This window comes from Myxocyprinus asiaticus, chromosome 1 (genome assembly GCF_019703515.2).
Source record: "Myxocyprinus asiaticus isolate MX2 ecotype Aquarium Trade chromosome 1, UBuf_Myxa_2, whole genome shotgun sequence".
In the NCBI taxonomy this organism is placed as follows: domain Eukaryota; kingdom Metazoa; phylum Chordata; class Actinopteri; order Cypriniformes; family Catostomidae; genus Myxocyprinus; species Myxocyprinus asiaticus.
In genome coordinates, this window is record NC_059344.1 from 18,787,186 (window position 1) to 18,802,092 (window position 14,907).

The following is a 14,907-nucleotide window of genomic DNA, read 5'->3' on the forward strand; positions in this document are numbered from 1 at the left end:
TATGGCTTTCTTTTTTGCTGAACACAACTGAAGATTTTTAGAAGAATATCTCAGCTCTGTAGGTCTATACAATGCAAGTGAATGGTGACCAGAACTTTGAAGCTTTAAAAAGCACAAAGGCAGCATTAAAGTAATCCATACAACTCCAGTGGTTAAATATTTATCTTCAGAAGTGATATGATAGATTTGGGTGAGAAACTGATCAATATTTGAGTCATTTTTTACTATAAATCTACACTTTCACCAGCCCTCCTAAGCACTCCATTCTGTCCTAAGAGTCCTTTTTTTTTTTTTTTTTGGCGATTTGCATTCTTCATGTATTTCGCCACCCACCAAAAGGACTTAAACATTAACACTAACTTAAACACTAACATTTCTCACCCACACCTATCATATCACTTCAGAAGTCATGGATTTAACCACTGGAGTCGCAAGGATTACTTTTATGCTGCTTTTATGTGCTTTTTGGAGCTTCAATGTTCTGGTCACCATTCACTTGCATTGAATGGACCTACAGAGCTGAAATATTCTTCTAGAAATCTTTGTTTGTGTTCAGCAGAAGAAAGAAAGTCATATACATCTGGGATAGCCTGAGGGTGAATAAATGATCATAACATTTTCATTTTTGGGTGAACTATCACTTTAAAAATTGCTCTGGTCCCTCCTTTAATGTGAGTATATGTGATTTTTTTCCCCCTCCCATTTTATATGAATCGAGCCAGTTTTAAATGCTCTTTTTCTTGGGCAAGTTTTTCCGCTTCCAATTCGTGCTGTTTTAATTTTTCAAACTCTAAGTGCCATTCATTCTCTAGCTCTTTAACATCCAAATGCCATTGCTGCATTTGCATTTCAAGCAGTTATTTTTGTTGTTCAAAAGTTAAGCCGACATTAGTTGTTGAAAACATAACAGCAAGCCCACAAGGCATAGATGCAGCTAAAGGATTTAAAGAAATCACTTCCAATTCAGCAAGGTGCTCTTTAACACTTTGCCTAAGCTGTGTCAGCTTCAAATTTTGGGATCTTAATTTTAAAGTTATAGCGTTCAACAACTTTACATAATTGGTCTTTCATTAAGTCATCTATTAATTCTTCCGACGAAACTGCAAAAATTAAATCAATGAGTCCATTTTGAGAAGAAAACAAACAAACAAAAAAAAAAAACAGAATTATACTACTCATACGTACAAATGAATAACATTTTCTGGAACTTACTAAACAACGGCAACACGAGCCAAAACAAACAAATAGCCTTAGTAACTACTTTCAACTACGTATGTCCAGCAATCAATCAATCGCAATGCAGCTGTTTGTATTGCATTATGCAAAAAGAGAAAGATCTTATCAAAGAAGCTTCCCCGCATCTAACTAATAAAAAAAAAAAAAATACATATAAAAACCTAACTAATCTTTACCCTAGTCTTTATAGTGCCCACATTAATGCTTGACTGCGAACAGTCACCCCGCATCCGACACACCAAAAACAACAAACTAAAATAAAAAAGGCAAAAAAACAAACAGCGTTAAACGCTCTTCACCTGCGGCAGGGTGCCACATAGCTCCAATAATTTATATTTCTCACCCACTTGCACTCAGCATCACCCACACTTACCACTGGATGTCCGTGTTGAATTCGTCCCCCCAAAACGCAGAGACGATCAGTGCTTCCCCTCAGTCCCAGCACTTCAAACTCAAAATCCCGGACAAGCCCCCATATGTTACATTCTCCGCTTTGGCGGGCAACATGAAGAAGGCAATACTCAAATTAGCATAAAGAAATAAATTTATTTAAAGGAAAGAAAATAAGGTTTTTAAAGCATCCAAATAATATTCAATTAAAAACTATATTTTTTAAACCATCCAAATAATAGTCAAACAAGCCCCCAAGAAGTACTGGAAGCAAGGGGGGAGTGCTAGCACTGGCAGGAACAAATCTTTTATCCTCTTGCCCATCAGCAGAGCAATCAAGGAAAACCCCCACACCTGCTGCCACTCTGCGGAGGGGAAATAGAACACAGAGCAAACACCAGACAGGGCCGTCACAAATCATTATAAACAAGCTATACATTCCCTTTGATTCGTTTAATTCCAGTGCAGTCATGCCCTGAGGCCAAACATTTAACCCTCAGACCTTGCAAATCTAATGTAATCTTATGTATTTTGATGACCTGATAAGTGGAACTATAAAAATAAGATCCTGCACTGACATTTGGCATATAAGGAGGCCAAGTATAGCTACAACTATGGGAGCAAAATGAACATTTAGGTCAGCACAGGGTGTAAATGTGCATCTGGGAGGTCAAAGGTTGGATATAGGAGGAGCACAGGGAAGGGTAAAGGTTTTGCAGAAAGGTGAGACCCCTGGAAGATGCAAATCTCCCTCATGGTGTCCAGGGATCTCTCTGCAGTTTCCCTGGGGGACTCGTTTAAGTGTGAAGCTGCCACGGGCAGATGGATCACCTGGGCTGGCGTATCCATGAGGTCGCTCGTTATAGGCTCGGCTGACTGTGATGGCCTGATCTGAGAGCAGTTTAACAGTTCTTCTTGTAACGGTTTTGATTTGAGTAGCGGGAGGGGGTGATTCCAAACCAGTATGAAAGGGCAACTAATTATAAGCTCCAGTGACTGTGATGTTCTCTGAGAGTCCTTCAGGCAGCAGCTCCCACAGAGATGGTAAAGACATATCCAGTTACACCAATAAGTCCCATCCTCCACATAGAGCAAGCAGCCATGACCAGTCACACATTAGTCATCATTACTGAGAGTGTGCACATGCATCGGTTTTTGCCCATGCAAAAGAGAGAGGGAGAGAGATGTGCGTTTTCCTGTCAGCGTGTTGGCAGTATGTGTGTGTGTGGGGGGTGAACGCACTAGATGTGATGCATGAGGCCTCTGACAGTTTTACATTGATAAGCATTTGTACAGCATGTATGTCTAATCAGTGACATGCACAGACTTTAACAGGGGCAGGGGCGAAAGGACATGGACAGAGTGTGAAGAGAAATCTGGTGGTGGTGCGGCAATTGTTGTTGAGCTGGGGGAGGGGGGTTTGTTGTGCTGTAGTAAAAACACCTCCGCTTAAATCTCCATGCTCTTAAAGGCACCTCTGCTTAAAAGGGCACCTTTACATTTGTGAACGAAAGGGACACAGGCTCGCGCCGCTGTAGCCCCAGTTCTGTGCACGCCAGTGTGTCTAATTACCTGTCACAACATGTAAGACAGTGCTAACTAGTGCGTCATGCAGAGATGTTGAAATGCCTGATTGTGTGTGTGTTCTGAGATGGCAATCTTTGAAAGTGCGATATGGATTAGTGAGAAGTAGAAGTAATTGGCGGAGTCTATGTGCTGTCATGTTCTAGCAGGCTGTTTGGCATTGCAGCGTGTTGGGCATTATCTGAGCCTGTCTCCAGGCCTGATCCTCCTTTTCCACCTTCTCTGATTATCTGAACATCAATTGATTCTGTCTGCTTGTGCTATCAGCACATTGATCAATTTGTGGTTAAACTTGACCAATCTTGAACTGACTTCACCCTAACAATTTTTTTTAATGTGGCTTTCCCTAAGGATTTTGGAAAATGGCACAGCCTAAAAAAAGTGCTCACAATGTAAAACTGGATAAAAAGGCGCGAGTTTGCAGACGGGCGGATACAAGACAAAGCTATTGTAGAACAAAATCGACTGACTATCAGGCCGTGACGGAGTAGACCGCGGACGCCCTCTTTCGGTCGATCTGATAACTGCAGTCTTTCCTCCATGTACAGTGAGAGAGAACAACCAACAAGTTGTATTAAAAAGCCGAGCGCTACAGTGTTAAATTTGAACGCATCTGATTTTAACAAATAGTCCACACTCTGACACATTTTTGGAAGAATACCTCTGAAAGAGAGAAAGAATAAACAACTAAACTTAGATTACCCCTGGAACAGCGTGTAAATTAATGGAATGTGAAATATTTATGGAAAGAGAGAAAAAAAAACTGACCGGATGGTGGAGTCCAGAGAGAGTGGATTCTTGCTTGAGGAGAAAGTGAACAAAAGTGAAAAGACCCTCCTCTCTGCTACGTCTGAACGTGCCCTGTCAGTTTCTTTCAGCTCAAACCCACACAAGAAGCCGGAGGAAAGAAGGAAGCTTTAATTAATTAACGGTACAAACAAAACAAGGAACTTTTTTTTTTTTACACTTAGATTTTGCCCCTCAGTTCTCCGAACAGACGGAACAGCTGCGCTCGGCAAGCGCATGAAACATCATCTACTGTTCCGACTGTATAAAATCCTCAGACGTCCGCTGGCTTGTTTATTCGGTCTTTTCAATTATCCATCGGATATAAAGCAAAATTTCCGGAGGACGCGGTTCGGTTTGGTTTTGATTTGAGAGGATATTAACAGGCAATGAGAATGTTGGATAAAATTGGAGTCTGGATTTTAATTTTAGATCTTTAATGCCTTCATGAAGCCTTAAATGATCTGGTAACAACAGTTTCCGTCAAAATACAACAGATTTGTTACTGTAACCATAATATATTAAAGTGAAGAAGCTTTCAGAACTTGTCTGCCCTTTTGATTATTTATTTTTTATTTTTTTTATTATTTATTTTTTTTTATTTTTTTTTATGACAGTGTCAGTGGTGGCTTCAGGGGTGGAGCTAGGGGGTGGCCAGGGGTGGCCGTGGCTACCATGGACCGAAGCCTGGCCACCCCATTGACCACCCCACTCGCAATTGCCGGTTTGGTCATTTTTTATCTTGGGCACAACAAAGTCATAAATGCTTTAAAAAAAAAAAAAAAAAAACTGACCGGCACATGTTGATTTTTGCCCATTACCCCGATTCCGTGTTGCATGTAAACATTTTTACTGGCGTTCTGGTGGCTTATCCAGTGTGCGCAAATGTTTTGTTTTAACATCACAAGCAGAGATGAATTTGATGATTGTAAATCTCATGTAAATGTGGTTTACTTGCATTTTTGGGTTTTCTGAATATGCCAAAGTTTAGTAGTTTTTAGCATGCATGTATTATGTGCATGTAAACTAGGGCTGTGCAACAAAACAATATCAATATTTATCGGGGGGAAAAAATCCTTGCTGATAAGTCGATTATAAACTTTTGAGTAATTTTCTATATTTTTCCTTTGTTCAACAATTCATCTAGTTCAGTGGTTCTCCCCCAACACTACATATTTTGGAAATCTCCCTAATCAAACACACCTGATTCAACTCATCACCTCCAAGACCTGAATTGGGTGTGTCAGAAAAGGGAGATATACAAAATGTGCAGTGCTGGGGGGCCTCCAGGAATAGGGTTGGGAACCACTGATCTAGATGATTGAAGTGCAAGCGGTTCGGCAAAGTTATACACACAACTAGCTTACTGAATCACAGTCATGACATCAGGCCGTTAGAAAGTATTAGCTGGCTAGCGGCTACCTCACCCTGCTGTCATGGAAACCAGTTATGAGGCTAGGTAGCCGCTACCTAACAGCTAGCTATCCGGCTAATATGATATCATTGTGTATCGAAAAATATAGCACTGACAATGCAATAAACAACTCCAAAATCAACACCATTGCTGTTTATTTATGTACTATTTAGTTAAATGTTTTTTGATGATCCATAGCACTGTCACAGGCTGTGTCTCGTTTGGAAGGCTGCGTCCTGCGGAGGTCGCATTTCTCGGCCGCATACGTCATCAAGGCTGTCTCGTTTCAGAAAAGCGAGTAGGACACTTCAAATGCAGCCTTCGAATGCGACCTTCTTTCACGGGAATTTGGAGGATGCATGAGGTGTAACCACTGTGGGCACTCATAACCCACAATACTTTGCTTCAACGGAAATGTCTAAAAAAAATGCCCGTAAATATGATGTTCAAACGCAAGTAATGTTAATTCCCAAGTTGAAGTACCTCAGTAGATGGGTGCAGAGTATATATTATGTATAATTATATTAATATATAATTAAAATAATGTATTAGACTAAAAGTACACCTGTAAAATCTATTTTCTTTTCTCTTTACATCATTATAACTCTCCTAAAATTGCCCTCATACATTCCCCTCTAAAGGGACTTTGTTGCCTTCTCATTCAAAGCACTCGCGCTTGTTAAAGAGTGGCGTGCTGTCATAGCAACCATGTTACATTCCGTTTCCATTTGTCCTATGAAGGCTGTCTCGTTTAGACTAAGCTCGTTTAAAGGAGGACACTCGGTATACTGCAGCCTTCAATGAACGCGTCCTACCTAGCATGCAGCCTTCCAAATGAGACACAGTCACATGTGATGTTATTGGTGGTTGGCAATCCAGTTTATGGTGCATTACCGCCACCTACTGAGCTGGAGTGTGGAGCGTCTTTCAGTAACGAAAGTCTTTCAGTGGAGTCAAACGTCCGATGAAGTCGATGAAATTGACAAAATGTAATCAAAATTTTTGTCCAAATCTGCCAGCCTTAATGTAAATACACAATTGGATCTTGAAAGGTTGTATACATATCAGGTAGTTGGAGGGGAGCGGTTGAAAAATAGTGGTTGGCTTGGTGATATGAGCCAAAGAGGAACGCTTTTGCAGAGACAGAGCAAGATATTACATTTTAATGGAAGATTTTTAAGAAGAACATGCACTAATGAGTTGTTCAACATGTATTAAAAAAAAGTAATAGTCAATTTTGATTTAATATTGACTTAATGACTCAGATATCACTTACCATTTGTAAAATTCTTGTAGAGTGGAATACAATTTTATCTTGAACTCTCTCTCTCCCTGTTTCTCTCTCTCCAGTCCTGCAATGCTGCCTATTTCTGTTCCTCTCCTCGCTCTACTAGTGTTAGCTCTACTGGGCCAGTTCGTCTGGTCTTCCACTCCACAGGAATCATCAGCTCTAGGCTCACAGCAGCCAGACATCTCCAGCTTACATCACCCAACCTGGACAGTGGGGGTTCAGTTCTACAGGTCACTCTGCACTGACAGTTCTCAAACCAACACCATTATCTCTCCTCTTCTGTTAGCCAACTCCCTGCTAGCTTTAGGTGGTGGAGCTAAAGGGTCTACAGCATGCCAGTTTCACAGTCTCTTGAGGACCACCAAAAATGAGAAGACAGTCAAAGAAGCTTTGAAACCTGTACGAGATTCTAATGGAACCAGCTGTACATTGCACAGCTCTTCTGTACTGTTTTCCAAAAAAGCATAAACTGGACAAGGGCTTTCTGGACAAGCTCCGGGCCCAGTTTGGGTTGGTCCCTGGAGGTTGGAAAGAAGCATAGTGACATGGAGCAGCTTCAGTCCTGGGCTAAACGGGGAATGGGTGGAGAGGAGACAGCAGCTCTGAACGAGGGCTTGGAGACCAAAGCTGGTGCCATGATCCATGCCAATGCACTGCAATTTAAAGGTGAGTGAAGAATAAGGCAAAAACTAGTTAAGCTGGCTCAACAAAATGGCACACTGATCTTGGATCAGTCATCTTTAATGGAAGGGTGTGTTAGAACACAATTTTGTTATTGTGTTGAGTCACATAATGGCATAGGTTAAAGTTATATCCATCAAAGAATGCAAATTGAACATCATAGGACATGACATATCATGAAGACAGACTTAAAGGCTACTGTGAATAGCATATTTTAGGAACAGGCATTAGATTGAGATAAGTTCAAGGTGTGACCTGTATACTGTATTTACTAAAGAACAGTTCTGTCTAATCTGAAAACAGCTTTTTGGGCCACTGCATGATTGGACAGAATCCAGACAGCATTGCAGAATTTTTGGCTGTAATCAAGACTTGGTGTCCTGAGTCACACCTTAAGAACATTCCCCTCTGATTTATACATGCACACATACAGTACTGTAAATCTCATATTCATCTATATTAATATACTGTAAATGCTAGTACAAAAAGTAATTCATCTAAGGCAGCTCAAATAATTCAGGCAGCCGTTATCCGATTTAGGTAAGTGAATTTGTACTTTATTCATGTACTTCATTTTTTTCTCTGCCTATTTGTTCCAAGGCCATCAGTGAGTTAAATCAGTTTTACACATACAGATTGGTTCCTATCTAAAAGAAGAAAGAGCTGGTATTGGAGCAAAACAGGATCAGACAGAATGGCCATAGCACCGCTGGGCTTCTGTTCTCTAGTGTGCTGGAGAATTAGCTTGTACATATTGTGCTGCTGCTTGATAAATGGACTGTAAGCAGTTGCACGACTGATGCTGAAGGTAAAAATTTGCTTAGTTAATAGGGAATCAAGGGTTGTGCTGTATGTGTGATTAGCTGCACCTGTGAGCTGTATCTGTGAGATTGTGTGTGCTTATACAGTATATATATATGTGTGTGTGTGTGTGTGTGTGTGTGTGTGTGTGTGTGTGTGTGTGTGTGTGTGTGTGTGTTTTTGTAACCGTTGGGAAGTCATTTTAATTAATTGATTCATTTCAGTGAACGAGTTACAATAGATGATTTCATTACCAAGTTAGTACCAAGTACAGTTCTCTCCATACATACAGTCAAGTGATTTACTATCTCCCGGTTTGAATGACTCATTCAAAAAGAACTGGTTAAAAAATGATTCGTTCATGAATTGGACATCACGTGTGCTCCTTTATATTTATCCTGCATAGTTCATAACAAATGATCTCCAGTCTATCGTGGAGCTTATTTATCTTCTCAAGGGGGATGATGTGTCATCTTAAATAATTTAATAAGTGTCTGCATCTCTTTCCCTTCGATGTTCAGAATGCACTATTAGACCACTGCTTACTGTATACTACACACTGAAAATCTACACTGCTTAGGGTACAATGGGGCTAAAGGCACCTCTTATGGAAATTTTGCTTTTTTCATGTGCACAAAATGTATCAAGGTAAAAAAAATGGATTTATTTTTATTGAATATTGATGGAGCAACATAATTCATGTGAAAAGAAATAATAACGGGAGGTTACTTCCATTAAAATTCAGTTTTTAAAAAAAGGTGGTGAGGGAGCCTTTTACCCCACACCTGGGGTATTATATTCTCTCTTAACAACTTACTATCAACCGACAGCCTGAATGTCAATACAGTACAATACAACCTACTGTACATTCTATTTATACTACTATGTATACTTTTTTTTTTTATTGAATAATGTGTATCTATATTGTGTGTATTGTATACTGTACAGTGTATGTTATTATTTGTATATTGTGTTGTGTGTAATTATGTGTATATTAGACTTTAAATTGTGCTGTGTTAATTTGATGTTATTGTAAATTGGTATATGTCTCATCACTGTCACGACCGGAACTGCACCCAAGAATTTCACACACCATTGCACTTGTGTATATGGCTGTGTGACAATAAAAGTGATTTGATTTGAAATTTTGAAATTTGGAGGATTTTTTGATGAGAAATCTTTGAAGTAGTTTAAGAAGTTCTGAAAATGTTTAATTTTTCACATTATTAATGACCTGACTATACATTGTGATCAATTGAATGCCACCTTGGTGAATAAAAGTACCAAATTCTTTCCATAAGAGCAAAATCTGTACATTATCCCAAACTTTTGGCCACCAGTGTATGTAAAAAAAAATTTATGCATTGTGCTGCGATTAACATTTCAAACAGTAGCATGCAACATTGATGTCACATTGCCTCTCTATGTTGCTTGTTCAATTTTGTGTATGGCATCCATAGGGATGAAAATCATAAGGAATTTAACAATTCCGGTTCTGATTACGATTTCTAAATGATTCCATTATTGATTCTATCAGTCATTTGTTCGGAAATTGGACAATACTGGTCTCGATGTGTGTTTTGTGCTGTAGACTCAGTACAGAAGCAGCACTGCTGCTGAATAGAGCAGCTGAAAACACTGCCAGAGGTACTTAATATGGTGCTCTGTTCGCATCAGCGAAAAAAAATGCACCATTGTCGAACCAAGAACCATTATCAAGAACCATTATCGGAACTAAAACTCATGAAAATCATACGGTTCCTGTATTATTTTATTTTTTTTTAAATGGCACTGGTTACGAATATGAACCGGTTATCAGTCCCAACAATAGATGTCCAGTTATTGTTGTAAAAATAAATTAGGTTATTTTGCATTTTTAATAACATTTTATGTAAGAATGTGCTAGCATTTGGCAGTCTGAGATTAGAATTTTTTTTGAAAAAAATTACTGACTTTTGGTTCATGAGTGCGTTGCATTATGAGATACCTATTGCTGTGTTCTTTGTTGTATATCGCACAGTTTGGCAAATGCAGTCAGTCATCTGGGTATTCAAAGCATACAGAAAATGTGCATACAATAGTAATATAGCAAGAATTTTATGGTAGTATGTAATTCAGAACATACATAGCCAGTGTGGCCTTGTGCCTTCATAATGTATGCTTACATATATTGCTGGTTCACTTTTTTTATTTTACTTTTGGCCTTTTAAAGTAGAGAAAATAAGTAGATGTTGGCAGGGAACTTGTGGACGTTGTCATTTTCTGCTGTCACTATATACCTGTGGCTCACTCAACATGTGGGTATTGCCTGATGAAGACCTAGCTGGATAAAACATTGCTTTTTTCTAACAAAGTTTGGAGCTTAATATCAGTGTGCGGACATACGTATAATATTTTTTTTCTATGTTTGTTATATTTTGTCCTGCATCTGTACCCAACTTGGGTTGAGGATGTGATGATGTGCACACCTTCCTGATATTTTCTGCATTTGGCTTTTTACCATTTTTATATGTACTGAATACAGCAGTTGTTAAAAGACAAGAAATGATGGGGAGAAGAGGAGAGATCTGGAAATGTTGAACTTGCATCGTCTGTAGGAGCACAATTGTGTGTGCGGTAACCTAGGCCACGGCTCTGACGATTTAGCATTTTTAACCCTGAACCCATGTACAGGCATTTTAAACACTGAATGTTAACTCTTACGCTCTTTTGAAAGGGTTGTTTTCTTGACGTATTGTTATTGAGTTGTAGTAGCAATATTCACTACCAGCATGAAAGCTATACAGTGCATGCAGTACTGCGTTTATTCAAATCAGAGACACTTCAACAATACTTGCAGAAGTTCCTTGTCACTTTCAAGAACAGACGTCAAATCGAGGGACTTAAAATTAGTTTTTAACATGTCAGTGCTATGCAGTTCTTCTTCAGCAGAGGTCTGTCTCTCTTTTTGCATTGTCTCACCCACATGTTGGAGTCTTGTTCTTCTCATCGATTTCTTTGTCTGAGTAATACTGGCAGGTGCTTTGATCCTATTTTAAACTCAGAGCGGTGGGAAAGAAGTGGTAGGAGGAGAGCTTCTCTCCTCTACCAAACGCAACAGGAAATATAGTTTGGATTGATTTTACGTTGATAAGCAATCAAATTAATTCCTTTTGTTTTATGTTTTGAATTAATTACAGTTTTTTTTTTCCCTTTCTCCAGCAAGGCGCAGAGTCGGTGGAAGTTCATTAATTCAGTCGATGAAATATACAAATTAGATCAGACAATATATTGGGCCCTGTGAATGAGATTATGAAAATTGAATTCATAGTTTGGATTTATAATTTAAATGCAGTCAGTGATCCTACTGCTTCAGGGTTCTATAGTAATTAATTTAGTTGCCAGTGCGATATTAAGTTGTCCAAAGCTTTTTCTTTTGCCACTCTGATGTGGCGTTGGTGGACATTTACCCTTTGTGCTAATCTGAGAGTTGTTTTTTGTGTTCTCCTGGAATCAGAAATTCCCTATCTGTCACTCACTCAAAGTTGTGTTGATGTAGTGACACTAGGGGTCACTCTTAGGAGCCCCAAACACCTCTGCTTTTTTTAAAAAAGGCCAATGAGAATTGGCGAGTGGAATTTGCATGCCACTCCCCCAGACATACGGGAATAAAAGGAGCTGGTATGCAACCACTCATTCAGATTTTCTCTTCGGAGCCGAGCGGTTGTATTCAGTGCACTGAATTCAATTTCCCTCCAAAGACACACCTCAAAACTGCTGGATTTACGGCGCATTTCAGTGGCTTCTCCCCCTCTGCACCCGTGGAGTGCAGGGAACACCCCTGGGCGCTTCGGCAGAGCGAAAATAAGAGAGTATATTCTAAAAGAGTATATTTTCATTGACAAAAAGAGTGGCACACATGGAACGTCTTTTTAAAGATGCCTTTCCGTTTGTGTGTTATTCCTGGTTGCGGTCGTTATCTCTCCGCTTCTGACGGCCACGATCGCTGTCCTACGTGTCTGGGCACTGCCCACACGGAGACATCGTTCGTGGATGAGTCATGTCCTCATTGCGAGAACATGACCATGGCAACGTTGCTGCTCCTTGCACTGGTCCTTCTACCTATGGGTTTGAGGCTGTGTCGGTTAGCACTGGGGGCGATTTGGGGACATCAATGGGACCACCTCCACCAGGTATCCCCCACGGACCTCCCATTCCCCAGCATGCTCGCTTGCCCTGATCGGGCTCTCGCGGCTCGTCTCAGCATGAGTTCGACTTCTCGTTCGGAGCTCAGGAAGATGATGAGTTATCGAGCGCAGCATCAGAGAGCGGGCTCGTCCAGTATGACGCAGAGGCTTCGGCTGGGCTTCCTCCTTCGGGAACAGTCGCCCAGTCTCACGCCAACGTGGAAATGACGGACATGCTTTCCCGGGTGGCCGCGAGAGTCGGGCTAGAGTGGAACCCTCCACTCTCCCCTGAACCGCCCATGGCCACGCCCTGCCCCCATTCCTTTCTTCCCGGAAGTGCAGGAGGAGCTGACAAGATCGTGGGAGGCACCTTTTACTTCCTGGTCCCGGTCTTTCAGCTCCCCCGCTCTCACTACCCTCGATGGAGGTGCGGCCAGGGGGTATTCAGTGATCCCCCAGGTGGATAAAGTGCTCATGGCGCACTTGTGTCCGCAGAGCCCCGCCACCTGGCGTGGACGCCCAAAGCTCCCATCCAGGGCCTGTAGGTTTACGTTGTCCCTGACGATTGTGACCTGCAGTGCCGCTGGACAAGCCACCTCCGCCCAGCACGCCATGGATCTCCTGCAAGTACACCAAGCCAAGGCGCTAAAAGAACTGCACGAGGGTAGTTATGACCCGGGATTGATGCAGGAACTGTGCTCGGAGACCAACCTCGCTCTCCGGGCGATGAAGGTCATGGCGCGGTCTCTCGGGCAGGCGATGTCCACCCTGGTGTTCCAGGAGCGCCACCTTTGGCTCAATTTGGTCGAGATGGGAGAGGCGGACAAGGTACGGTTCCTTGACGCCCCCATTTCCCAGTTTGGCCTGTTTGGCGATGCCATTGAGGACTTTGCCCAGCAGTTCTCGGTGGTGAAGAAGCAGACAGGGGCCTTACAACATATCCTGCCCCGGCGTGGCTTAAGACCCCGCACCCTGTCTGCTCGTCGCCAAGGGCGTCCTCCTGCAGCAACAACACCGGCTCTGCTGCAGCCCGCCCCCATGGCCCGGCTCTGGCGTGGAGCGCTCCGCAGGAAGGAGACGCCACCCGTCTCGTGGCTGGCTGCTAAGAACCCGGGGAAGGCATCGACGTGCCCCTGAGACAGGCGACGCAGGGGCGAGGAGACCCACTTCTCTGGGGCTGGTCGACAGACCACTCCATCCCCTGGTGGAGGGCCGGGAGGAGAACCTTTTGCTGCCGCATGCCCAGGAGGCTGCGGCACCCAAAAGCCTGACAAAAGAATGGTTCCCTGGGTCACATATCCGGTGCGCACGGCCGTCGTCACGACCACCATCCACTGTCCCATTTTGGCAGGTATGGTGCTCCAGCGGCAGACCCCCCGCCCATGTGCGCCCAGCTGTGGCACAAACACGGCCACACAGATTGGTTCCAGTGGACTATGGCCATCCACGGCCAATCTTAAGATGGGCGGCAGGAGCCAGGTAAGTGCTTCGAAGTCCCTGGACTCAGCCACCTCGAGCTCCGCCCCGCCGCGAGGCCCCACCCGCTGGTACGTCCGATATGATCATTCCCTTGGTCCCCCTCGCCCGGAATTTGGGTGGATGGCTCGTGCTTTCCAACCCATCGCGATGGCTGACCCGGACCGTCCGACTTGGCTATGCGATTCAGTTCACCAGTCACCCGCCAAGGTTCAACGGCATCCGCTTCACCTTGGTGAAGGACGAGAATGCCTCTATCTTGCGTGCGAAGATCACTACCCTTCTGCACAAGGGCGCAATAGAGCCTGTCCCTCCAGCCGAGATGAAGAAAGGGTTCTACAGCCCTTACTTCATCATACCAAAGAAAGGCAGTGGGTTGCGACCAATCCTGGACCTGCGAGTACTGAACCGGGCTTTGCACAGACTCCAGTCCTAGATGCTGATGCAAAAACACTCTAACAAGTGTCCGGCATCAAGATTGGTTTGCGGCGGTAGACCTGAAGGACGTGTACTGCCCCGTCTTGGTCTTACCTCGACACAGACCCTTCCTGCGGTTTGCCTTCAAAGGCCAGGTGTACCAGTACAAGGTCCTCCCTTTCAGCCTGTCCTTGTCCCCTCGCATCTTCACGAAGGTCGCAGAGGCAGCCCTTACCCCGCTAAGGGAAGTGGGCATCCGCATTCCTCAACTATCTCGACGACTGGTTAATCCTAGGTCATTCTCGAGAGTTGCTGTGCGCACACAGGGACCTCGTGCTCTGGCACCTCAGCCGACTGGGGTTTTGGGTCAACTGGGAGAAGAGCAAGCTCTCCCCGGTTCAGAGCATCTCTTTTCTCAGTTTGGAGTTGGACTCAGTCTCGATGACAGCGCACCTCACTAACAAGAGTGCGCAGTCGGTGCTGAACTGTCTGAAGGCATTCAGGTGGAGGACAGCGGTTCCACTGAAACTTTTTCAGAGGCTCCTGGGGCATATGGCATCCTCAGCAGCGGCCACACCGCTCGGGTTGATGCATATGAGACCGCTTCAGCACTAGCTTCAGACTTGAGTCCCGAGATGGGCATGGCACTGTGGGACACATCACGT

At 43.1% G+C, this 14,907-nt stretch overlaps 1 protein-coding gene across 1 annotated transcript in view; it reads left to right on the top strand.

Moving 5' to 3' along the window:
- Positions 1–4,059: 4,059 nt before the first annotated feature.
- The window catches only part of serpinh2 (serine (or cysteine) peptidase inhibitor, clade H, member 2), a 40,807-nt gene continuing 29,959 nt past the window's right edge, over positions 4,060–14,907 (top strand). Inside the window, 4 exon segments of the mRNA XM_051708060.1 lie at positions 4,060–4,141; positions 6,761–7,165; positions 7,167–7,214; positions 7,216–7,367. Coding sequence (XP_051564020.1) covers positions 6,768–7,165; positions 7,167–7,214; positions 7,216–7,367 — 598 coding nt within the window. The 5' untranslated portion in view covers positions 4,060–4,141; positions 6,761–6,767.